Raw genomic sequence first — 27,515 nt, 5'->3', positions numbered from 1 at the left:
GTTACAAAACAAGCAAATTTATTGCTCGTCAAAGATAAGTTACTTGTAGCAATCAGAATCTGTGTATTATGCGTTGTTTTAACGTTAACAGTTCCAGATCAAATTATTTTACAAACAAATTCGTTAACCTATTCTTTGAGTGCTGACACTGAATTTGTTTTGGGGAGATAAAATTGCTAACTAAAATTTCAATTAAAAATCAATCATATTTTAGATATCAATTGTGAAGTATAGTTCTTTTCACCTCAGGTTAAGTATTGTGGAGAGCTTGTACCTAGTTTGAAGACGTATAAGTCCATATCCCATCGTATACTGTTGTCCGTTAAACGTACAATCAAGGTCAAATTGTACCGTTATGCTACTGATACAGTTATACTGTTATACAACTGATACTGTCAAACTGATGGCGATGATGATTATTTGGAGATTTAACATGTGCTTTCCGACATGATGCGTATTTCCGACACGGGCCCACCAGACCATTTAGTGTTTGATTGAAAAAGGGTGATTTAACCGAAAGATATGACAACCTGAAGGGGGCGTTTGTCTTGCATAACCAAATTTATATGAACTTTGAATTTGGAAATTTGCCAGAAGTTGTAATGGGTGTATGGACTATGGGATGGTTTGATTGGTATTGGTTATGTTTGTTTTTTGTTCTGCTTTTGTATTTAGTTTTATGTCAGCAATAGTTATATGGAATTATAACTGACCTAAAGGCCATTTTTGATAAGACATATACCCAAGGATTTGGCGTTATTCAGTGGGCTTACAAGAGTCTTGATTGTTAGGTGTGTGTCAGTGTCCATTAAACTCTGGAGCACCATTTCAAACGGTCAAACTGATGACCATATTTACATTTATACATCTAAACACGTTTCTCTCAAAGCAATCACAACAAGTTGTGTATATACGAAACTACGGCTCCATTTGTTAGATTAGGTCCGTACATATTTTATGACGTTGTTTTGACGGTTAGTATCTGTACATTGGTCTCTTTTAATTAGTCCCCCGTGGTCAAGCCACATCTGACCCTATTCACCCCTAGGCATCAACCTTGAAACAATACAATCATTGTCACCTGAAGACTTACCGATTCCTTCACATCGCGAGGTTCGCGCCGTCCGTCCGTCCTTGACCTTGACGCTCGACGTGTTGTCAATGGCACGACCATCATCAAAGCGTTGTAATGTTATTTTAATGATGTTTGCTGTTGACATGTGTACCTGCCTTTGTGTCTTGAACCGTGACGGTCTGTTTAGGAAGAACGGAGATCATTGTACATGCGTGAACGCGACTTCATTAATACTCATACGATCTACAGGGGGGAACCATCAAATCAGGCCCCACTTGGACTTTGGGTAAGAATATGATCCCATTAACGAATGCTTGTCGTCAAGGGCAGCTGGTTTTGTTTTGATCGGTTGGTCAGTCTCCGCTGATTGCATGTTGTCATAACCGAGTGTTTTCAGCGAGAGGGTTGTTCATTATATCAATCACTGGAATGTCACCTAGTGATTCGACCCGTCGTTTTGCTGGAATATGCTGCGGCGTAAAACAAGCAACAAACATTCACAAAACATGGAATAAAAGCAGAGAAAAGTTTGGTTCGAGTGAGTGAGTGAGTGAGTTTTGCGCCACTTTTAGCAATATTCCAGCAATATCACGGTATGGGACACCAGAAATTGGCTTCACACCTTGTACCAATGTAGGAATCGAACCCGGGTCTTCGGCGTGACGAGTGAACGCTTTAACCGCTAGGCTACCCCACCGCCCCCCAGTTTGGTTTCAGTAATTCGAAACACTATATATGTTACGTATGCTATACATGCTATGGACTTTGTATATGTAACGAATACTACATATGTTATGAACATGGTATACCACTCGTGTTATGGATGTTTAAAAACATGAAACAAAAGCCGAGAGGAAGGAGGCACTAGTTTGCTTCAAGTAATTCTAAACGCTACAGAAGTTCACTCAATGTGTCACGTACACACCATATGTCATGTACAATATATTTTATGCCAGGTAAACTGTAAATGTTACAAAGGCGAGTTATGATACGAACTTGTTTATATCATGTACACTGTAAACGTCACGTCACTGTCACGTACAGGGCGTGTTATGTACGCTATACATGCTATTGACGTTGTACAAGTGACGAGCACTATATATGTTATATGTTACGTATACTACACGTGTTGTGGATGTTTTGTTACGTAAAACATGTCTTCATATAACGAAACAGACACGGTCTGGCGCATGTAGCGTGCATGTTTCCAGTCAAGATGGCGCAACCGTTGTGTCGGCGTCATTAACACCACAACACCGCTTTAAAGGAAACCTGAACGCACCCTAGAAATACGTGAATAACCATGTCCAAGTGTATGGGTTTCACCTCCATGTTCCTCCGTGTCGGTTTCGACTCAGTATCCGATGTGAGGATTTTACTTCCACGTCTAATCGTGTTGGTTTCACAAGCATGTTCCTGGATTCACCTCCGTGTCCGAGCGTGTGGGTTTCACCATCATGTCCGAGTCTTTGATTTTCCACCATCCAGTCCGAATGTGTGGGTTAAACACTGAGTTTACTCAATATGTCCCGACCAGCTGGCTTAAGCATCTTGCCCGGTTCTTCCAGAAGCAAACCTCTCCTTGTCCAATTGTTGCTGGAACCCGCCATGGTTTGTCTTTCATACACCATATCCGTTGATCATACATCTGTTTTTTTTACAGGAAAATGCCCGCAGGAGAGTACAAGGTCCGAGTGTCCGTAGATGGAGTGGACATCCCCGCTAGTGACCACTGTGCAGGAGCCGAGTCCAAGTGTGAGTTCAAGGTAAGTCTGTCTGTCTACTGTTCCCCATTACAGTGTCTCCATAGATCTGAGCATAATCGTAGCAAACCTATAATTGATGGCATGAAGGAGACGTGACGTTTAACGTTACGTCTTTGAATATTTCACTCACACAGCGACTTGCCATTCGTAACTCGCCTCTTTCCGTGACCTACAAGACGACTCGTACTTGTATAGTACGCCATTATTGCCAAGAATTGTGACAAACCAGTAAAATTGCGTGTACTTAAATGTGAAATGAGGTCAAATAGTTTCTGTGCGATTATCGATTTTCATTATTTCCGTGATGATAAAATTATCTTGTTACTGATATTTGTTAACGACCTAAAAAAACCTTACTCAAAGTGACTTTCGTGTTGTATTATAAATTTCTAGGAGTAGCCATGTTAAGAAATTCAGAGTTAACTTTCCTTGGAAATAGTCCTACACAATGTCCATCTCCGTGCCCGTTTGCGCATAGAGAAGGCCCAGTTGACAACATGGCCACGAGTGGGGTAGGACTCGCCAGGAGGCTTGCCGGAAAGACACGAGTAGTTACGAATGTGCGACTTGCGTTGTCCTTGCACTTGAACAGATGGTTGCTGGTTTCACAGATCTCGCCACATTGCGCTGATTCGGAGACGAGTGGTGCTAGTTTTATCCTCAATGCCGAACACCAGACAGAGTAACAACAAGTAAACGTTTTTAGGTATGACGCAGCTAGTGGATCGAACCACTGCCTCCCGCCCTCCGAGAAATATGGCTGAAATTCCATCTACAGGTTAATCCAAGCTGCTGAACGTGCGAGAGGAATATAGTGCTCATTGTTTCAGCATTTTTGTTCAATAAAACAAATTTTGTTTCAGACATCAAGTTCGTACACCCCAACCCTGGACTCTCTCTCGCCAATAACAGGCTTCCCAGGTTAGTGTGACTTGACTTCCGTTGTAGCATTTGTGGGCATTATCAAACAGGGGAGATAACTGGCAGGATATGCAACGTCTTTATTGTAGCTACGTGTACCGTTATGAAACATGACGCATCAGTGGCTTGATAAACCCGTGAAGATCCGGGTTAGAATTGATTTTCAATACCCCATGCTTGAAGAGCCGACTAACGAGATCGGACACATGTAATCGGTTCCAAATTGCGTAGATCGATGCTCATCGTGTTGATCACTGGTTTCTCTAGTCCAGATAGACCGCCGCCATTTAGCTGGAATATTGTTGAGGCGGCGTAAAACTAAACTCACTCACTGCCTTGATAACGGTGTTTGTATCTACGCCTAATCGCGAAGTTATATACTCATTCAACTTTCTTCTGAGATCATTATATCTGCACGACCAATTGATCAAACGAGTGCTTACCGCGTTTGATTTCACAGTTTGGAGTGAGGGGGTGAGTGATGTGGCTTTAACGCCTCTCTCAACAGTAGACCCGTTGAGATCCGGTTTAGTATTGTTACTTCAGCAATTCATACTTGTCGTAGGTGCCGAATAACGGTATCGTAGGTCGATACTCATGCTGTTGATCACTGGATTGTCTGCAGACTCGATTTTATGCAGGCCGCCGCCATATTGCTGGAATATTGCTGAGCGACGTCAAACAGCAAAATCAAACACAAACGTTGAACATTGCACATACACCAATTTGGTGAACCCACGATCACCGATAATCGATTTCGAATCTCCGGTTTTGATGTGCCCAAGGGACGCAACTCTATACAGAGATTTCAGGCCCCAGTACACTAGGAGTTCAGGCCCCAGTACACCCGCACCATAGCGGGTACACCACCACAAATCGACTTCACACGATTTACCGATGTTGGGAATCGAACCCTTGTCTTCATCGTGACGAGCGAACACTCTAACCACAAGGCTACCACACCGTCCCAACCCCCATTTTCGAAGCATCATCATTTAGTCGTTATTGCTTTGTGTCAACAGGGGATATGGTGAAGTTCCGGGGCAAGCTCATCACCGACAGATACGGCAGCAACATGGCCTCCAGCAGCAACGGCAAGGCGGAGAAGCTGCTCAGGTACGTCAATGACTAAGCTGCAAGAAAGGCCACAAGATGTGCTTAGAAAACCTTATTCCCGATCAACTGCCTCTACTGTCCTATAAACACCGTTGTGTCGAATTCTGATGTGTCGAACATACGGATGTGTGGAAGTAAATACTCCCTACGTATTTACTCTTTAGTCGTCATTTTTGTGTCAACCCTCGGATGAATCAAAGTTTTTAGTTAGGTCCTCCCAAATTCGACACAACGGTGTTCGACGGAATTTTATGTTTATACCTGTCAGTCACCATAACTCTTTGGCCATTTCACATTTATCAGGACGCGATCACTTTTTCGCGACATTAGATCGTCACCATTTAATAGTGGTTTAAACACACTTGTTTTTATATATTCGCATTCGGTTTATAAAGGTTTTGTCGCCTATATTAAAGTTGTATCACATGTTTTGATAATGTTCCAGCACTGATAAGGCATCCTGCTTCTTAACGAGCAGTTCAAAATGTCATAAAAACTAAATTCAGACAAAATATCACTTTCCTAAAAGAAACTTAATTCCGAAATAATGACATTGCTTAATGATTATTATTATACTACAGAAACTAACCCGTGAAGATCCGGGTTAGATTTGATCTTCAGTAACCCATGCTTGTCGTAAGAGGCGACTAACGGGATCGGGTGGTCAGGCTCGCTGACTTGTTTGACACATGTCATCGTTTCCCAGTTGCGCAGATCGATGCTCATGCTGTTGATCACTGGATTGTCTGGTCCAGACTTGATTATTTATAGACCACCGCAATATTGCTGGAATATTGCTGAGTGCTGCGAAAAACTAAACACACGCACACAGAAACGAGGTACCCACAGCTAAGTACTGTGATAACGAACTCAAAAGGGCCAGTAGTCTTATAGTCTGACTTCGATATAACCGTAGTTCGTGATATGTGTCGAAAATAATATACGGCATGTGGTCGCGACCAAAAACACTGTTCCATATCTGTCAGTATGTTATAAGCGTGGTTAAACATATCACCATTGAATAGTTAGACCAGTTAGCATTTTATGTTGTCTATTCCAGGGTGTACTTAGGAAGCGAGAACTGTGAGCTAAAGGATCTGGACAACGATTCTCTGTAAGTATAGGAGGGAGGGGGGAGCCTGGTTGGTATTGCGTTCGCTCGCCACACCACAGATCCAGGTTCGATTTCCCACGTATTTTCAATGTGTGAAGCCCAGTTCTGGTGTCTCCCGCCGTGATATTGCTGGAATATTGCTTAAAGCGGCGTAAAACTAAACTCACTCACTCACTGAATATATGTGTATATACACATACTGACGTACCAAAAAACTACACACCTGGTGCCATAGGACCTTCCAAAACACCAAATGTGTACTTTCTTTTATACGCCAGTTCATCTGGTAGTTATGGTTAAGACACATCAGAGGGATTAGGTTTCTCTATTTTTCTGATTTATACCTCACATGATTCGGCTAAGGTTTAGCCCAGTGGTTCGTTCGGGAGCCCGAATGCCCGGGTTTGATTCAAGAGAAACGAAAGAGTGAAAGTAGTGAAAATGTCAGCCGTGAACCAGTAGGGGTGAATTTGTTACTGACCGAGACCAGCTCTCATAATCTGGGTGAAATCGGGATTCGAACCTACCATCATATGATCCGTGCAGGACGAAAGGGACGCAACCCCGAGCCACCTGAATATCTATTTTTACGTTACTAGTTTCGAGAAGGTGAGTGAGTGAGTGAGTTCAGCTTTACGGCGCACTCAGCAATATTCCAGCTATATGGCGGAGTTTCGAGAAGGAATTACAGGCTGACAGTAATGATAGTAATAATAATCATAGTCATAATAATCAAAGTCAAAATAAGCTCGTGTGAGATAGGGGTCGGTGGAGTAGCCTAGTGGTTAAGGCGTTGGCTCGTCACGCCGAAGACCCGGGTTCGATTCTCCACATGGGCACAATGTGAAGCTCATTTCTGGTTTCCCCCTCCTAGATTCTTCAAGAAATATTCAGCCGTGATATTGCTGGAATATTGCAAAAAGCGGTGTAAAACTAAACTCACTGACTCACTCACTCACTCACTCACTCACTCTCTGTGAGATAGCCCAGGGATTGACCACAATATGGACATGAGTTACCTTCTATCTTTCTCAGATTCGGCATACATCTTGACAATGATGGAACCAGTGTCTTCGGAGATCTGCATTGCAAACACCAGTCTACCTTCGTCAGTAAGTCTGCATGGCTTTCGTAACGATTTCCTGACGTACCTCATATATATGTGTATTTGTGATAGGTCACTATGCGTGCAATTACACACTTTATGCTATAGAGTGGGTACCCGACATGGACTAACCTTCACAACTGACCCTATCGACTGTCTAGCCATTCATACTGTTGAGTGGGTACCCGGCAGAAACTGATTTTTGTTATTTTCTCAACTGACCTGATAGACTATCTCTGGCCATTCAGCTGTAGTGTGGGTACCCGATAGGAACTGTTTTGTGTTATCTTCACAACTAACCTGATAGACTATCTCTAGCCATTCAGCTGTAGTGTGGGTACCCGGTAGGAACTGATTTTTGTAATCTTCACAACTGACCTAATGGACTATCTCTAGCCATTCAGCTGTAGTGGGGGTACCCGGCAGGAACTGAATTTGTCTTTTCGTGCAGCTAATTGATTTTAATGTGTGAATTAACAATCAGAAGTTGTTCAAACGATCGTTAACTGCCATGACGAAGAGACAACAAAGACACATCTAATTCGGACGACAGTTTACTGGTCACCACTCGTATTACCAATGTCAAGGTTACATCGAGTGGGCTATTCCGCACGACTAGTAATTATGAATGACCTGTATACAAGCTTGACCTGTATCATATTTCCAATCGTTACATTAACAAATTCATCTAACTGGATGCATTGACCAACAGCACTAGGCAGAACTCTTTGACTACATTTTAAGAGGCAGCATTTGCCCATTTTAAATTCCAGTGATGACTTTCAGTGATTAATATGGATTGATACTGCCGCTTTAGGACCATACTCATCTATATTATCATTACAGGTTCTGTGAATGCGAGTTTCATCATTGAAGGCGGATACGGAAGGTAAGAAAATGATTACAAAGACTTTCCATGTCAGACAAATTCTTAACGTTGAAAAGATTATTGTCATGAGTTCAGTAAAAGATGAAAATCAGTGAAAATTGGCAAATTCTTAACAAAACTTGACACCAAAACGCAGCTGGTCACATGAACGATGTAAACACATGCTTTTTAGCATCCTCGTACAATTCATCTGCATAAAGCTGGCAGTTGGTTCCCCCCCAAGTTAGTGGCGAAATTCATCTTCAATGTAAACATATATATATATGCATAACATATAGTTAGTGCTTTAGGTGAGTCTAAACGTTTGATAAGTAGTATATTTCAACCTTTCCTTTGGACTTATAAATCACTGTTAATGGTTTATTTCGGCATGGACGAAAATAGGACAATTTAACTCTTCTGAAAAGGATGCATTTCGCCTAAATATGAATGCATTTGCGAATTGTTTTTTTCGTGATTTGTATAAAGCTGTGTTGTTAAGCTTTCTTGAACACTAATACTTTGAAACAGAACTTTAAAAGTTGTTTAAGTAATTCATAAAGGTAGGGGGTAACGTTTCTTTTGGCGTTTCGTGTATTCTAAAACCCCGGAGTGTTCAACTTGTGAGTGTTGTGACTGTTGTTCAGATGATCCTCAACATCTGTTGTTTTCTTGAAGGTCCCAACCCAGTACGGACATTCTCCACGTTAGCAGTACAGGGAAGATCTACATGTTTCAGACATATGCCCGTGAGTTTCACAACCCTAGCTTTGTTCTCTACATTACCTCTGTACATTAAAACACTGACCGTATGGCACAAGAACGGAAGGTCGCGGTGGGCGAACTGGCTAAAGCACCAGGCTAGTGATCCAGCGAGCCTGGGGTGACGGGGTCGAGTCCACCTGTGACCGGGTTAAAATCTTGGAGTCAACTTTGTGTGCAGACTCTCTCAGTGTTGTCACAACACCTAAAGTACAGTACACAACCCTGTGCACTTAAAAGAATCCACGAATCCGTTGGTATATGACCAGAGGTGAGGTGAGGTGAAATTGGGTTTAACGTCGTACTTGAGAATATTTCGCTCATATGACGACGTGCATGCGTGTGTATGTGTATGTGCGGCTGCTTGTACTAGCCCAGCATTAAGCTGGTTTTAAAGTGCTAGCCCACTGAGATACCATGCCCCAGTGAAGAATGAATACCCCACTCAGACACATTATACTGACTCCGAGCCGACCAGTCCTTGTTGTACCCATTAATGCCGAGCGCCAGGCAGGGACCAACAAGTACCATATTTTAACGTCTTTTGGTATGACGCGGTCGGGGATCGAACCCGCGACCTTCCGCTCTCCGGGCGGACGCTCTAACCAGTACACCACGGAGGCGGTCAGTATATGACCAGATGGTGGCCACATGAATACGTGCAAACACCTAGTTGAGGATACAGCAACGTGCAGTAAACTTGGACAAAGTACTGTGACTATGTGTCCTACTCCACCCTGCTGTGAATGGGTACCTCGTAAGGATGGGAAAACCACACTAACTCGGTGCGCCTAGTGGCTGCAAGAGTTGTATGATCCCCAGGGAGTTGAGATTGATAATACGACGTGCCGTTGAGACTGACATCCAATGGTCCAGGGAAAGAACAAAGCGCCTTTGAGCAACTGAGCTGGATATCGGCGCTATATAAATGTATGTATGTAAGGTCGTAGGTACGATGTTAAAAGAGCGCTTGTATTTTCCCTGCCTGGAGCTCGGCGTCATGGGGATGGAACAACGACTGGTATGGTCGATATCAGTACTGTACGTTCATGTTAAACTATGGCATCTGAAAGGGACAAAATAGAACCAGCGTTGGCATTTCAGATACATTTGAAATCAGTTAGTGTTTTACGTTTGTGGGTGAGATTAGAATAAAACGGAATGGTATTGTTTCTAGCCATCTACAGTATATCTCCCTCTACCGGAAGTCAGCGAGGAGGGACACGATTAACCTTGACCGGCAAACATTTTGATGAAACCACCTCAAAGTCCAAGGTCAAGATTGGAGGTTTGTGAACAGTCTCCTTATATCATGATTAACAAGACACAACCAAGACACAATCAAGACACAATCAGAATACAATTAAGACAAGATCGCGATATCTATTAATTACTTTTTTACCACCTTGAACGGAACAGGCCTGTCAGGGAGACATTTATGCATTTCATTGGACCAATGAAACTAACTAATGATAAACACATTATGAACTAGCTGATTGTCATCTTACCCTCACGAGATGTGTCTTTGCTCATAATATTAACCACATGGTTGATTACCAATGATAGATAGTTCACAGGTAAACAATCGGAAAATGTATACCCTCGCGAGAATTAATAATAGCCACCCTAGTGATTGATTTTAAAATTAAGATATTTTCGAACTGGTATAATTGAGTTGACCCTAATCAATTCGTACCTATCTCAGGTATGACATCTGTACTTTTTGCAAAGCGAAGGGTTGGTCTTTGTTGAACAAGATGTTAATAGCAGTATGTGCTTCGTCCAACAGACACGGACTGCAACGTCGTAGAGCCAGTGACCGACACACAGATTGTCTGCGTAACAGCCGTGGATCCCGGAGGATCTAAAGCCCCTACATCAAGGTGTGTATGGGCGACAGCTGTATTGGTCTAGAGCTGAGTAAAACTCGCTCTCAAACATTTTCAGTAAGATAGCTTTGTGGAGAGGCAGCAGGTTCCGTTTACCGGTCGGGTGCAGAGGTTACTGACAAACTTAAAACCACAGTCGGATGGAACCTGTGATTTTGACCATGAGCACAGGTTCCTGGAAAGCGTAAGGGACGTAACTCTGTATAACAAACGGTCCGCCTGTATTATCCACTTATTATTTCAATACTACTCATCTACTGACAAATAAGGACATTTCAAATAGTTAACCGTTAAAGCAACAACAAAACGAAACCAAAAAAACATCACGGTAAGGCCACATAAAATAAATTTCTTGTTTGTCATGACTTTTTAAAAAATGGGTAGGTAGGGCGGATTTTATTTATTTTTTAAATATTTTTTCTGATTTTCCATACAATGTTGGTAGCAAACCTGGAATGCCGGAAGCTGAGGCGGATTTCGGAAGTCTTCCGGCTTCATACACGCAAATTTACCAGTGCCAAAATATATAAAAAATAGCGTCGGGCCACATTTTAAGGTCGGGCGGTAATGAAACAAGAAATTATATTAATGTGACCTTATTTCGAATATTTTTATATTCCTGCAGGTAACAGAGGTCTCGCGTTCGAGATTTGGAACGATACTTACACCGACCTGGCCAGTATCAGTAGCTTGAGTGTCAGTGCTAACGACTACATCCATGACCGCGTGGACATCAGCCACTACACGGAGACCGGTATGAACAACTACGTGACGCGGATGAGCGGCTTCTTCGTGGCGCCCACGACGTCGGAGTACAGGTTCTACATCCTCGGCGATGACCAAGCGGAGCTGTACCTCAGCACAGACGACGTCCCCGCCAACAAGGTGACACTATCAACCAGTGTGCGAAATAGCCACTGACCCGCTAGCCCGTGGGTAGTAAAAATCCAGTCGGGCCAGTAAATCTCCAGAGTCACTGGCTGGTGAATTGTCATGGGGTCATTTTGTAAATATATCACTCTCTCCGACTTGTTATATTATAACAATCGTTTAAATCATGCAAGATTATAGCCTGTTAACCACATTAGCAGCTTAATTACTACTTCCCGACTACTGAATTACCTTGTGGGCTAGTAACTTTCTGGCATAGATAGCCCGATTGGCTAGCAAAATTTGGAACATCTTTCGCACATTGCTGTCAACACTGAGTGGGGTTGGGTGGCCGATGTTGACCCATGACAGAAGCGATGGGTTACCACAGTGGTCGATCGCTCGTCAAACCGAAAACCAGAGTTCAGGTCCCCACATGAGTACTGAGTGTGAAGCCCATTTCTGGTGTGATATTGCTAGAATATTTCTAATAGGAACCTAGTGAGCCTAGAACCATACTCACTCACTCACAGAAGAATATACATGGCGTTAAATTCAGCTTCCTTACTTACTCAGAACAATAAATAGTGTTTCTCCTAGGAACCAAAAAGGCATGTAATGTTAGATTTCCAAATTTTAAAATAGTATTCCTAATCCCAACGAAACAGGCATGCAATGATAGATTTCACCAAAGCTATTATGTAAAGTTATTCATACAGCTTCAATAATTCTTGAACAGACTCAACGAACACAGTTACGGTTCACTTATTGGTATAGAAACTAAAACCACCAGACCCGGGTTAGAATCCCCACATGGGTACAAACTAAATATTTCTGGTGTCCACACAGTATTATTATTCTAAAAGCTATTAATTTGCCACAGCCCTTTCATCTGTGACGGATGAAAACTTCATAATCATACTATTTTTAAGGAACTATGAACTGTTTACGGAATAGCTCATAAACACATTTTCGTGTGGTCCCAGGTCACTAAAAACCTCAAAGACAAAACAAAGCTGCCAGATGCACATATCAGTTTAACAATTCGCACACCTTCCACCTACAATTTCAATAACTGTTGTTGCTACGTTTCATTATAGGTGAAGATGTGCGAGGCTAGTGTTCACAGTACTTACTTTAAGTCATCGAGTCAGCGGTCATCGAAGGTCAACCTCACTGAAGGACAAAGGTACAGTAACACTGACGTACAAAATAAAGAAGGCATTCCTTTTTCAGCCATTCTGCAATACGTTATCATTCCTTCTTCATTTAACCGAAACTCTTCGTCGTTTCTTCTTCATCTAACCGAGACTCTTCAACATTCCTTCTTCAGTCATTCTGCAATACGTTATTATTCCTTCTTCATTTAACTTGAAACTCTTCATTTTTTCTTTTCTTCAGCTATTACATGGAGGTGTTGCACAGGGAGGGCTCTTCGGCGTCGTATGTCAAGGTCGCTGCGCGCGCATACTCTACTGACGTCACCAACACCATGACCGGCCAAGCGTGGCAGGAGAAGCAGAAGCTGGTGTTTACCTCCACAGTTGTCAAGGAAGAGCTGGTGAGATAGGGAGCGGAATGGCTGACATTTACATCATTTAGAGAACATCCTCTTGGCCGCAAATGTAGAGTCACGGCCAGCCATGCCATAGAACATTAAATTTTGACTTGTTTTGGGCGGGATTCGTAACATTATGACATCGCTCGATAACTTCCTGTAACAGTCAATTCCGATTCGGTGTTGACGACAAGACCTTTAACAGTAACACTGGTCAGCTGAATATAAATGTCATGTTTTTGTGTTATTATATCAGACACAAATGTAGGGTTTGGGCAGAGTCTGTGGTGTTCTCTTAATGTAAAGCATGTCGAGGAAAACAGTGGTTAGGACACCCTTAAGTGATTGGTAGCCGTGTTAATATTGCCAAAGCCAAGTAACTGATTACATTATAGGTGTCATCTAATGATGTTAAGTATGTTAAAGTGAGAATTCAATACTCTGAGACCTTACCCATGCTGTTAAGCAACATTCCATGGTTTCAGACCGTCGTTTTGAACACTCCGTCCGCGAAGTCGGCCACCAAAGAAGTTCAGACTGTGCTGGCTTCCGGTAACGCCAATGCCCCGTTCAGACTCGGAGTGATGGGGGTCTACACAGGTGGGTTTCGCGTCACGAATTATCATTTGTAGCTCATGAATGATGACATGACGTAAGTTGACTGAAATGTGGGCCCGATGTCCAATTAAGTGACCAGCGACCCTGCTGGTGAGTGAGTGTTTTACGTCGGGGTAAGTGAAAACGGATACATACTGCCAGACATACATGTACACAACATGCGCACCAAACACACAAAATCATGCGCACTAAACATACAAACACAAAGACCAAAAACACACAAACACGCGCACCAAAACACACACACAAAATACACACAAACACCAAACACACACAACCACGCACACCAATTATACACAAACACGCGCACGAAACACTCACAATCACGAACACCAAATACACACATACACCCACAGCAAATACACACAAACACGCGCACCAAACGCACACAATCACGCGCACCAAACGCACACAATCACGCACACACACCAAATACACACTCACAATCACGCACGCCAAACGCACCAAACACACAAACAATCAAATACTCACATACACGCACAGCAAACACGCACCGCCCAAACGCACACACAAAATACGCGCGCCCAAACGCGCACATACACCCACAGCAAATACACACAAAAACGCGCACCAAACGCACACAATCACGCGTCCCAAACGCGCTCACAATAACGCACAAATCGCAAATACACACAAAATCGCGCTCCAAACGCACACAAACACGCACACCACACAAATACGCAAACGCACAATAACAATACACACATGCATACACTCAAAATCGCAAACACAATAAACACGCACACCAAATACACTCAAAATCGCTTTAAACGGAATACACTCAAATCGCGCTCCAAACGCACACAAATTACGCACACCAATACACACATGCATAACAAACACGCGCTTTAGGAGTATAATCACCATATGCAGGAACGCGAAGTCAAACCTCAACTTTCCGCCACAATATTGAGACCACAACGTTCAGCTAACATCAGACGCACACAACAGTATATAGTTGAAACTCTCACTGGTTGTTAACACCTAACTGTTTAACAGGACCACTGCTGGTTTCCACAACTGCTGCCGAGATGACGACAGCTCTCAACAAACTCCCAGTTATCGCCCCTGACACAGTCACGGTAACGGCAACACCAGAGGGCTCTGGTAACAGTTACAGCATCACCTTCAACACCGACAGAGGTGGGTGTAGCACTCGGTACCTGGAGTGTGTGGATGTAATGACTAGATGTTGAATGTAAAGGTAGTCATAAAGGGACACCGCTGGGCTTCCAAACCTAAGTTATCATGTGATATTGAACCAGTTGTGGCACACAAATAAACCTGTAATGGTGTTTTAACACGCTATCCGCATATTCAATAAATAGTGGTTTGTTTGCGGTTTGCCGCGCTCAGAAATGTTCTGCAATCATTGATTGCGGTCTCTGAAAAATCGATCTTGAACCTGAAAATCCAGTGATTGACGTTATGAGCATAGATTTCCGTAGTGAGGATACGATGGCAAGCAATTGGTCATTAAGTTGACCAAAGCATCACGCTTAAGACACCAATTATTGAGATGCTCCCTTTCTCCACAGGCGACATCCCCGACATCACCTACCAGCTGACTAACGCCAACGTCACCGACCTGACCATCACAGTGACAGAGGCTACCAAAGGCGCGCCGACCCTCGGCTCCTTCAGCTTCGACATCGACGGCATTCCGTCACCAGCACTGACAACCACAGCAACGGCCAGTGAGGTGAGAAGGTTGTGGAGAATGTCTGAGCAGTGTATAGGGTCGATGTGCGTGGTTTAGCATTGAGTAATTGTGTCTATATATCCTTTGGCTAACGCACCTGTCGTGTAATTAATACGTTTTCTGTGGTGACAAGGGACCGTTCCACAAACAGATGTTATCGCTCCGATTGTCGTAAGCCCATGTTATAGGAGTTTAGGGGGCGGTGGGGTAGTCTAGTGGTTAAAGCGTTGGCTAGTCACGCCGAAGACCCGGGTTCGAATCCCCACATGGGTACAACGTGTGAAGCCCATTTCTGGTGTCCCCCGCCGTGATGTTGCTGGAATATTGCTAAAAGCGGGGTAAAGCCAAACTCAGTCAGTCAGTTATTGGAGTTTAGTACTTAGTGTGCGCTCTGGAACCAGGGGCAGCGTTGCTATGGCAGCCAGATATCTGACAATGCCAATGGACGCACCCTGCACGTCCTCGACAACCGTGTAACGATAACCCCACATTTAATGAATCGAATCAGTATTCCATATGTGTTATATCAAATCGTATAACAAATGAAGAGTGAGTGGCCTGATATTGGTCACTCGGTCCTCCACCTCGATGGACAATGAGACATAAATTTTAGCCATTTGACACCCTGTATTAATTTCTGACAAAAAGGTACAACGTATGCTTTGATGTTCTCCATTCACAAGCTCAAGACTTGTTTTACTATGGATTGTATTTGTTTTTCGTTAGTGATTAACTGTTAGAATATGTCAAAATCAGGTAAAAGTATATTTTCAATACGGCACGGGAGCACCCAATATCCAATTCTTTACCTCCGTTCTCTCTCCCTTCCTGAAAATATTAATTACATTCATAATTTTAAAAAAAAACAAAAACGTTTCAAATTAAAAGCGCCCACGTATAATAGGAACTGGTGTACGTCATTAAATGTTCTTGCTTACATATTTTCACACAAATTATAATGTTCAAGGTGCGGTCAGCGTTACTGAGTTTGTTCAGTTCTGGATGTCCAAGTGACTTTGGTCAGCCCTCGGACAACAAGTACTTCCAGGACTACGAGAGCGGAGTGTCGTCCAAGTTTGGCGAGCGAAAGTCCGACGTGGAACCGTTTTGTGGTCGGTTTTCCGCCAAGAATCCCAATTATCTGTACGATAAGGGCGGAAGTGACGTCCTTGGCATCTCCCTGTCACAGTACAACACGGTGAGTGAGTGAGTGGGTAACTGAGTGAATGAGTGAGTGAGTGAGGTATTTGGGTAGTTTGATGGGAGAATGAGTTGATGTATGGGGTTGTGACTGAACGTGTGAGGTATATGCACATGATTTCCCTAAAGTAGGCTAACTTGAGTGAGGAAGTGGGTGTGGGTGAGTTAGTGGGTGTGGCTGGGTGGGTGAGTGAGTGGGTGTGGCTGGGTGGGTGAGTTAGCGGGTGTGGCTGGGTGGTTCGGGGGGTGTAAGTAGGTTTGGTTTGTTGGGTTGGTGAGTTTGTGGATGTAGGTGGGTGGTTTGACTGGGTGTTTTGTATCATTTGTCTAAAGTATGCTGACACGCTGCGATATACATTAATGATGTTAAACCAACTCGCTCGACAAAAACACTTATTTACTGAAAAATGCGGCTTACATTTAACTTAAACTCTGTTCAGAAACAAACAATAACAGTTACAATAAATGTTTTTGTGGCCTTGTTACACCACAACGTTATATGTCCAGTTCTGCTTCGCCTACCGCGGAGACGTGAAGTCGGTGGGTGTGAAGTTCACGTACGAGGACACGGACAGAGAGAAACACTCCACCTGGACAAGTTTCTCCATCACAGCACCAGATGACGTCAGCCAGTGAGTGACAGCATGAGCAATGATAAATAAACGAGGATTGTAGTAACAGCGATTAAACGAACATATGCCGTTTTAATAAAGACATCATAATCTGTAAATCATGGTTTCGTAGCTTGTACGCGTGTCCTTCTTTGCATGTCTTTGTTTTCTTTTGGGTTTTTTTCGGATACCTTATCGTATATGTACAGATATACCACATTTTTAATTCAGATGTTATTTGTAATGTATTTCGGACACATAAACCACATACAAACATAGTAAAGGCTGTAAATTGTAAGTCGGACCTTGTCAGATATTTTGATCTCAGAGACAGAAAGCCCTCACAGAAAGCAAATCAAACCTCGACTTAACATTCTCGTGAGTGCAGATGGATGAGCCATGGCGCTCAGAAACGACAGTAGAGTTAGTATTTTCTCTTTTTTCATGTTTTTATCTTTTTCACTTTAATGGACGTGAGTTTGTTCATATCTACTCAACCCTACTTTTCTGATTTGCTGTGCTGTTCGGAAAGGGTATGCTATTTTCTTCTTCTTAATTTATTGCAAATATTACATAAATGTGGCCTCACTCCCTCATCCTTTCACTCACTCAGATGGAACTACCACTGTGAGAACATCTACGATGCCGCTCGAGCCCACCGCTCCTCCGGCTCCGACCACAGGGTCGACCGCGTCACCATCACACGGAGGTCGTCGTCTCTTGACCTCTACGTGGACGTCGTGGCCATCGTCAGAGAGCCGACAACAACTGATACAGGTACGACTACATAATGGAAGCTGAATCAGCTGATTAGCGTTATTAAAGGTTGCAAACACTTTAGTAAGAAGAGTACTCTTATATCGCATCATCCACTTCGCTGACATGCTCTAAGCGCATACACGTCACAGTTCACTATTACCCTGGATAATCCAAGCTGCCTGTGAGGTTATAGTCACATGACTCGTCCCACCGGGTACCCATTTTCTGCTGGGTGAACAGGGGCAATTTTAAACAATCTTACTTGCCTAAGGTGAGACCATATGTATCGCATGTGCTTCGCTGCGGGCAGGGACTGAAGTCCTAGAAACTCTCTCTAGTCAAGCTGACAAACACGGTCACCCATCTAATGGCTCTCCGCGAACGTTGCTTAACTTCAACTGGTTTATGACCTGAGCTCTATCCACAGGGCCACACACCACCGCCACTTTATGTGTGTCCTCACACATTCTCTTCCCACAGAGGTTACTTGTCATATCTTCCTTCGAACGTCTGTTCTAATACGGCCATATTTCCCGGTTCTCGTAAAATCCCCTAGCGCCAAAAGATCGCAACACGAATAATCGCCCTTCTTTCTATCCAATCAGAACACGTGTTATATCGACTTAGATCCAACTTGACTAATACAATCAAATGTGGGGCCACAAATATCACTCCTCTGCCAGGGACTTGTGATGATGTGACTCACAAGACATTTAATGGCTAGCTTGTCCGTTGTCAACGAGGGTGATGGAGACGCCATTGATAGGCCATTATATGACTGAGTTCTGTCTAGAAGGAACGTTTGCCAATGATCACTTTTGAAACAACATCGCTGATTGCACAACTAAATCTGATTGCAACCAATCACGAATCCTGAACACTCGCACCATGGAAGGGCCGTATTAGAACAGAGGTTCGTCGGAAGATATGACTAGTAACCTCTGTGGGAAGAGAATGGTCCTCACACAGATGTGTGGGAAAACCGGATCTTCATTGACAATATTGTCAATTGAGACCCTTTACAGTAGTTTAAATTAAATTTCAAACCAGTGAATAATATTTCGAGGGCAGAATCTGATATTACATGGTTGTTAACACCTTTTTGTAACTATAATATAAAAACGATGCATGAGGTGTTCACGGACTCAGTGGAAACTATCAGAATCTGTCTTCTGCATGTGGAATAACATGAACTGTCTCTTTGAAGTAAGCAGAGATTACCGTCTGAAGATATTTTCGACAAAATTAACATATTTTTCTCATTAAGGTTAGAAAAGGAGACCAAAGCATAAATGCAATGTGACTTAATTTATCCTTTCATTGTATTTGTAAAATGGGAGTGATTTTGGTCGTTTTCAGATGGCGTTAACCTCCAAAGACTGCGCCAGGCACGTCCTAACGGGGTGTACATCAACGACGTTGAAGTGACCAGCTCCGAGGCTGGTCAGTACACGGTCAAGCTGGACCCCCATGCATGTGGCAATGAGTTCCCCCTCTTGGGGGTAGCATACGGCAAGGTGAGACAAGATGTGTGTCAAAGGTCATCCTAATCATTTTCCTTTTGCTTGGCATTCCTGGTGTCCCCCGCCGTGATGTTGCTGGAATATTGCTAAAAGCGGCGTAAAACCAAACTCAGTCAGTCAGTCCTTTTGCTTGGACAAACCAACATGAACAGAATTTTTTCCGGTGTATAAATAGTGTATTTACATGAAATTACATCACAGACTAATACCGTGATGTCATCAAATCAATAGATTGATGTCATTCCTTTTCTCTTTCATTTTATTTTTACTAGGGAAAGGTTGTAACTCACTGTAGAACAAATAATCGCATTCCGTTATTCCTCCTAGTTCCTTGGTTATTCGCACCTTTTTTATTGAAGACTTTTTTCACTAACGATGTACATTATAATTTGTTCACTGGTCACGAGGGGGGCATGGGTTGATCAACCCATCAACCCATGGGCCCCGAGGGACCAGTGAACAACGTATTTATCTTACCGAGCACCTTAGTGTTTATTTTGAATTGTTTGAAGCACGGGTACAGATTTAGAGTTATCTCCCTTCCATCGATTTGCATTCGATAAACATCGGTAATTTCCGTCCATCATATTACGTGATTCAATTATGTAATTCGAGATAAAGAATTACTACCACGAAGTACCAAATGAGTTGCCATTGACAGCGGGGTACATTGAAATGTTACTCGCTTGTAAGCGGGGTACATTGAAAACAATAAAAGAGCGCTCAGCCAATCAGAAAATGACATTTATGTGTGCGGTAAGATAAATGGTTGTATCTGTTTGAATGTATGCTTTTCTAATGGGCCAATCCATTGCCGCTAATAGTGACACGTTGCTGCTGCTGAACGAAAAGTGGATGAAGAGATGGATATATGCCGTTACTGCTGCAGAGATGAGCAATAAATGTGTCTGGGTGGAAATATAATCTTCTGAGCTTCAATATCGAGATAAAACATTATCCCCAGCAACCCGTGTCCTCAGTATTGAGTGAGTGAGTGAGTTTAGTTTTACGCCGCACTCAGCAATATTCCAGCTATATGGCGGCGGTCTGTAAATAATCGAGTCTGGACCTCACAAATCAGTGATCAACAGCATGAACATCGATCTGCGCAATTGTGAACCGATGACATGTGTCAACCAAGTCAGCGAGCCTGACCATCCGTTATTCGCCTCTTACAACAACCAAAAGCGGTAAACAGGACTCGCTGATTCGTTGATACATGTTATCGTGTCCCAATTGCGTATATTGATCATGATATCAATCACTTGGTTGTCTGGTAGAATTTTTTACAAATCTACGTCTTAAATCTGGAATATTGCGGCGATCAACACACAAACAATAAACAAACTACTTTTTTCTTCAGCTGACAAGTGGGGACATCTCCAACACCAGCAGCACCGCTTCCTTCTCCGTCTCCAACGGCGGCTCGAAACTCGGGGTAGACATCACCAGGGTCAATGCAGCATCGCCACCTGTCGGGGGAACTTTCACCGTGTCGTACAAAGGGCAGACAACCGAAGGTACGTAGTGTGTTCACTTCAACATCGAATACTACCTCCATACTCATGATTATCTATTAAAGGGTGAGTATCTTCCATTCTGTATCCGTAGGAGGCGACAAACGGGATCGGGTGGTCAGGCTCGCTGACTGGGTTGACACATGTCATCGGTTCCCAATTGCGCAGATCGATGCTCATGCTGTTGATCACCCCAGGTCCGTGATATTGACTGAAATAAACTCACTCTCCATATTGCTGAGTGTGGCGTAAACCAAACTCACTCAATGAGTGAAGCCAGTCCATGCTGTATCCCTCAGTGCGATGAACATCCGTGAAGATCCGGGTTAGAATTAGTTTTCAGCGACCCATGCTTGTCGTAAGAGGGGATCGGGTGGTCAGGATCGCTGACTTGGTTGACACATGTCATCATATCCCAATTGGGTAGATCGATGCTCATGATGTTGATCACTGGATTGTCTTGTCCAGATTCGATTATTTATAGACAGCCGACATTTAGCTTGAATATTACCGAGTGCGGCGTTAAACAACAAACAAACAAACACAAACGTGTTATATTTCCCAGTATTACTTCTATGCTGGTTCTGAAGTTAGTAGTGGTCGCTCTTCCCACCTCTCCCGTCACCTCTCATCTTCTTAAAAACATGGGGCGGTGTGGTAGCCTAGTGGTTAAGGCGTTCGCTCGCCCGGGTTCGATTCCCCACATGGGCACAATGGGTGAAGCCCATTTCTGGTGTCCCCCGCCGTGATATTGCTGGAATATTGCTAAAAGAGGCGTAAAAACTAAACTCACTCACTCACTCTTAAAAACCTGCATCCTCATATGAACTCATTTACAGAAGTCTTGTCACCGAATAGGCGTTGACACCGCTGCTCAGAAAATGAACATTTTTATTTCTTATTCCGGCACAATGATTTCGTTCCGGTTCCTTACTTTTTTTTCATTGATTTTATTTTTACACTTTTTCATATTCACAATTCACTGTTCCAGGAATGCCACCAACGTCACTTGCGGAGGAAGTGACGGACCAACTTCAGGCGCTGAGCACCCTAGGTAATATGAAGATTGAGAAAACCGGAAGTTGCTCCAATTTTGAGTACGTCGTGACATGGTTGGACCAGGGCGGCAACTTGGAAGAAATGACGGTAAGGAGACAAGGCTTCTTTTGAAACATTGTTCATGTTTTCATATTAATGAAATAGAAAACAAATTCATTCCCAGACATCTCGAGGACAGTATGTGCTGTAACTGCTGATTCTCGTATCACTGTTTTGGGGCGATGGGGTAGCGAAACGTTCGCTCGTAACCACGAAGATACGTGTTCTATTCCCAACATCGGTACAATGTGTGAAACCCAGTTCTGGTGTCCCCCATATATCGTTGGAATATTGCTAAATGCGGCGTCACTCATGTAACTCTTCCCGATCGTCATGCATCTCACCCGTTCTGATGTATTGTGACAGCCATAGCCCGTGACATTGTGCTCAGTTTTTAAAGAAAGAGTGGTTGTTAAAACCTAGTTTTCATGAACAAGAATGGATTTTTCTTGGTAGCCACAAAACCCTTCACTCAATCCTCAACATCATTTTATATTCGACCTGCAATCCACTGACGTCACTTTTAACGGACGTACGGTCATCTACGGTTACATCACTTTTAACGGCCTTATCATCTGGTTACCACTTTTAACGGACATACGGTCATCTACGGTTACGTCACTTTTAACGGACGTACGGTCATCTACGGTTACGTCACTTTTAACGGACTGACGGTCATCTACAGTTACGTCACTTTTAACGGACTTACGATCATCTACAGTTACGTCACTTTTAATGGACTTACGGTCATCTACGGTTACATCACTTTTAACGGACTTACGATCATCTACAGTTACGTCACTATTAATGGACTTACGGTCATCTACAGTTACGTCACTTTTAATGGACTTACGGTCATCTACAGTTACGTCACTTTTAACGGACTTACGGTCATCTACAGTTACGTCACTTTTAACGGACTTACGGTCATCTGCAGTTACGTCACTTTTAACGGACTTACGGTCATCTACAGTTACGTCACTTTTAACGTTACGGTCGTACAGCTACGTCACTTTTAACGGACTTACGGTCATCTTTCGTTACGTCACTTTTAACGGACTTACGGTCATCTACGGTTACGTCACTTTTAACGGACTTACGACTTTGCAGTCACGTCTACTTTTAACGTTATGGTCACTTTTAAGGGACTTACGGTCATCTACGGTTACATCACTTTAAATGGACTTACAGTCATCTACAGTTACGTCACTTTTAACGGACTTACGGTCATCTACGGTCACGTCACTTTTAACGGACTTACGGTCATCTACGGTTACGTCACTTTTAACGGACTTACGGTCACGTCACTTTTAACTAACTTACGGTCACTTACGATTACGTCACTTTTAACACACTTACGGGCACGTCACTTTTAACGGGCTTACGGTCATCTACGGTTACGTCACTTTTAACGGACTTACGGTCATCTACGGATACGTCACTTTACGTCATGGTTTCTGCATTTACACAGCAGAAATTCCATAAATGTCCACATTGTAACATAACTAAATCAGTTGAACGTCTCAAAAGTCTTTGCATTATTCTTTATCAGATGGACACCAGCCTGCTGACTGGAAGTAACGTGGCGGCGTCTGTAACTACTGTCACCGACGGCAGTTTGTGGTACGACCCCATCGTCGGCGACATGTTGAGGACCGGCCACAGCAAGGCTCAGGTAAAACGACACGAGATAAATCATGTCCTGGAACGATAAAACATATTGACGAAACTCTACGAAACTATAAGAATGAAATATTTAAAATGACATTTTTAAGCAGAAAATACTTTTCAAATAACACCAAATCACAATATATTCCATAGGGTCAAAATAGAAAATCAGTCGGTTGGTTGTTATTTAACGCCGCACTCAGCAGTATTCCAGCTATATGACGGCGGTCTGTAAATAATCGAGTCTGGACCAGACAATCCAGTCATCAACAGCATGAGCATCGATCTACGCAATAGGGAACTGATCACATGTGTCAACCAAGTCAGCGAGCCTGACCACCCGATCCCGTTAGTCGCCTCTTACGACAAGCAATGATTGCTGAAGATCAGTTCCAACCCGGATCTTCACGGGTCAGAAAATTTGTGATGACACCAGGTGTTTTGGAAAAGGGTAGCGGTGTGTTGCCTCACTCGCAACAGCCGTCAATCATACAATCTACACAAAAAGTAAATGTTTGTTTGTTACCGGTTACCAGTGATTGACCTCTGTGCCACGGGACACCCCTAAGGATGTGCCTTTGTGGAATTACAGCAAGCAGATGCTTTACATTTAATTTGTATTTTAAATATTTTATGTATAGGTGCAGCTGTTCATCAACGACATCCCCAGCCACTGTACGACAGACTGCAGCTATGAGTGGACATCGGTCGCCACGCCCACTATCACGTCCATCACGCCCACGTCAGGTGATTCAATAGATACCGCAAATCATTGAATGTCGGTCACTGTCATGAAGTCAATGAGAGAAAAATCAGCCTTGTAAATAGCAATATTAAATCTGCAGACAAAGACTTTCATGATAAAACTTCAGACATGATTGACTAACCATTTACGGTCTTGACAAATTTAACGGCAGCTTGTAATTGACATGACATGATAATATACTTGACAAAATAAGTTAGGGATATTGGTATTTTTATGATTAATATTTTATCAGTGTGGCAATGAATAAATAGATCATTAGTCATAATATCAAAATTTGCATATATCCCTAACTATTTTTGACCAGTATATATACCAGTTGCAAGATAAGCATTCTCCATATCCAGATTCAAAATTTGTTTCGCATCAATATGAAGCTCGCATTATGTTTAGGATTGACAGATTGCTCAAGCGCTGTTTTAAATACACAGTCCCCACTTTGGTAGCACAGGTTGACAGGATAGAGCTGGGACAATACTATAGTCTGTTTGCAGTGAAAACGTACCGATGCATTTCGCATTAAACAGGAAAGTAAATCGAATAAAGTGAAATTAAGATTGCAAATCCTCATAATGTTACCTTGCCAATTGAACATTTAAATCTCAGAATTTTATTCAACTAAGGATAAAAGTTGTTTTGCAAACGATCATAGTTTCAAATCGCTATTGCTGCTGTGTATTACAAGGGGGTATGCACATTAAATGAAACACCGAGAACAAGTAGGGTTAACGCACATAACGTATCTCACGTGCATTTGTTTCTCTGTTCCAACTACTGCGCTTACCCCTTTGTAATACAAACCAATAATAGCGACATAAAATGGCCTTGTGTAATCATAATTTACAAATATTTGAGAGATCTTAGCAGGTTATGTAACGATGTGAGTTCTATACATATTTGGCATTTCTTACAGTGACGTCCATTATGTCATTCCTTTTGTTACCAGGAACCGAAGCTCAGAGTACAAGTGCCACCATCGCCGGCTCTGGTTTTGACACAAATGTAAACAACAACTTAGTAACCATTGCTGGGGTCACGTGCAACGTCACTGCTGCAACAACGACATCAATCACGTGCAGCGTTGGTAATGGGCCAACTGGTAGTCACAATGTCAAGGTCGTTGTGGACGGTAAAGGGGAGGCAAGCGGGTCTGTCCAGTTTTCATACGTATCCGCGATCACCGGCATATCGCCCAGCACCGGCAGCATCGCAGGTAAGACAACGTGATCATCATGAGCGCGTCATCATCGGATCGGTGGGATTACCTAGTAGTTAAAGCGTTGGCTCGTCACGCCAAAGACCCGTTCGAATCTCCTGGGTATTGAGAGCCCATTTCTGGCCCTTGTTGCTGGAATATTGCTAAAAGCGGCGTAAAACCAAACTCACTCACTCACTCATCAATAGATCGTTGTGATTACGTTAACGTGAGTGTAACTCCTGATTAGAGAGATGGCACTTTGAAATTTGAAAACAATATCGTAATTGTAGCTCATCGACAGTCGTATAATAATGTGGGAACAATGTGTGAAGCCGATTTCTTGTCTTCTTGTGTACCCCGCCGTGATATAGATGGAATATTGCTGAAAGCGGCGTAAAACTACACTCACTCGTTGTATCATAATGCATTTGAGGTGATTTCGTTTTGACGCAACAATCCAAACTAACAAACCTATGTCTCGCTAAATCATGGAATTCGAAATCCAAGAGAGTGCTATTGGCAAGAATGGCATGACGTACGAGTATTTTATTCCAGGTCGCCACTTCTTCATTTTCATGATTCACAGCTTCCACTGTCAATAAACACCTGATATGGACCACACAAAACAGAGTATTTAGGTATTTGTGTTCGGCAATCAACGTTTGACAGAGGTTACCAACGGGTTCTGGTGGTCAAGTTCGCTGACTGTCTTGATACATGTCATCGTATCCTAATTCGATGTTCGATGGTCCGTGGGGTAGCCTAGTGGTTGAAGTGTTCGCTCGCCACGCTGAAGACCCGGGTTCGATTCCCCACATGGATACAATGTGTGAAGCCCATTTCTGGCGTCTCCCGCCTTGATATTGCTGGAATATTGCTAAAAGCGGCGTAAAACCATACTCACTCATTCACTCGATGTTCTGTGGCCATCCTTGATTATCTGGACCAGATTCTTGTCGGTGGTGTAGTCTGATGGTAAAAGCGTTCGCTCAGCACGCCAAAGACCCGGGTTTGATTCCCCACAATGTGTGAAGCCCAATGGGTACAATGTGTGAAGCCCATTTCTGGTGTCCCCCGCTGACATTGCTGGAATATTGCTAAAAGCGGCGTAAAACTAAACACACTGGCCCAGACTCGAATATTACACACCGCTGAAATGTAGCTGAGAGCAAACAAAAACCCACACCAAACCACCAAAAATGAAACCTTGTTATGCCCAACAAGAGCGCTATATTGAGCTTCACCTCACGCTTGACCCGGTTACTGCACAATGTATTTTACATTATGTGAATGTGCGTTGCATTTGAATATCTTCTATGATCACGACTACTCTCTATGCTCTCAGGTGGCTCGGCATTGACGATATCAGGCTACGGCTTTACCAACGACGGATTGACCTACGTCGACGGCGTCCTCTGTCCCTCAACCAGCGTTACTCCAGCACAGATTATATGCCTCACCCCAGCTGCGGTAGGTAACTGACTCAAATACATTAACCACACCTGGATAGTGGCAATATCAGACAAATAGTACCAGTACAAACTTAACAGACACTAGGAATATATATATTTACCTTGATCCTTCAAAGACCGCCTCCGTGGTGTAGTAGTTAGAGCGTCCGCCCGGAGAGCGGAAGGTCGCGGGTTCGATCCCCGATTGCGTCATTCCAAAAGACATTAAAATATGGTACTTGTTGGTCCCTGCCTGGCGCTCGGCATTAATGGGTACAACAAGGACTGGTCAGCTCGGAGTCAGTATAATGTGTCTGAGTGGGGTATTCATGCTTCACTGCG

General features: G+C 43.2%; 1 protein-coding gene across 1 annotated transcript in view; it reads left to right on the top strand.

Annotated features, from left to right (window-relative positions):
- Window positions 1-27,515, top strand: part of LOC124253639 (fibrocystin-L-like) — a 71,579-nt gene that overhangs the window by 6,315 nt on the left and 37,749 nt on the right. The window contains 25 exon segments of the mRNA XM_046687450.1: window positions 2,739-2,841; window positions 3,705-3,762; window positions 4,785-4,878; window positions 5,939-5,992; window positions 7,028-7,104; window positions 7,944-7,986; window positions 8,644-8,714; window positions 9,905-10,015; window positions 11,242-11,501; window positions 12,587-12,675; window positions 12,888-13,047; window positions 13,530-13,644; window positions 14,683-14,826; window positions 15,222-15,385; window positions 15,787-15,858; window positions 16,353-16,583; window positions 17,093-17,217; window positions 17,810-17,973; window positions 19,315-19,472; window positions 20,842-20,998; window positions 21,987-22,141; window positions 23,646-23,768; window positions 24,403-24,508; window positions 25,471-25,737; window positions 27,068-27,189. Of these exon segments, the coding sequence (XP_046543406.1) occupies window positions 2,739-2,841; window positions 3,705-3,762; window positions 4,785-4,878; window positions 5,939-5,992; window positions 7,028-7,104; window positions 7,944-7,986; window positions 8,644-8,714; window positions 9,905-10,015; window positions 11,242-11,501; window positions 12,587-12,675; window positions 12,888-13,047; window positions 13,530-13,644; window positions 14,683-14,826; window positions 15,222-15,385; window positions 15,787-15,858; window positions 16,353-16,583; window positions 17,093-17,217; window positions 17,810-17,973; window positions 19,315-19,472; window positions 20,842-20,998; window positions 21,987-22,141; window positions 23,646-23,768; window positions 24,403-24,508; window positions 25,471-25,737; window positions 27,068-27,189 (3,223 nt within the window).

This window comes from Haliotis rubra, unplaced genomic scaffold (assembly GCF_003918875.1).
Source record: "Haliotis rubra isolate DU_JTF1 unplaced genomic scaffold, ASM391887v1 Scf1143, whole genome shotgun sequence".
Classification (NCBI taxonomy): domain Eukaryota; kingdom Metazoa; phylum Mollusca; class Gastropoda; order Lepetellida; family Haliotidae; genus Haliotis; species Haliotis rubra.
The sequence above is the reverse complement of the archived record's forward strand: the minus strand, read 5'-3'. Positions and strand labels throughout refer to the sequence as shown.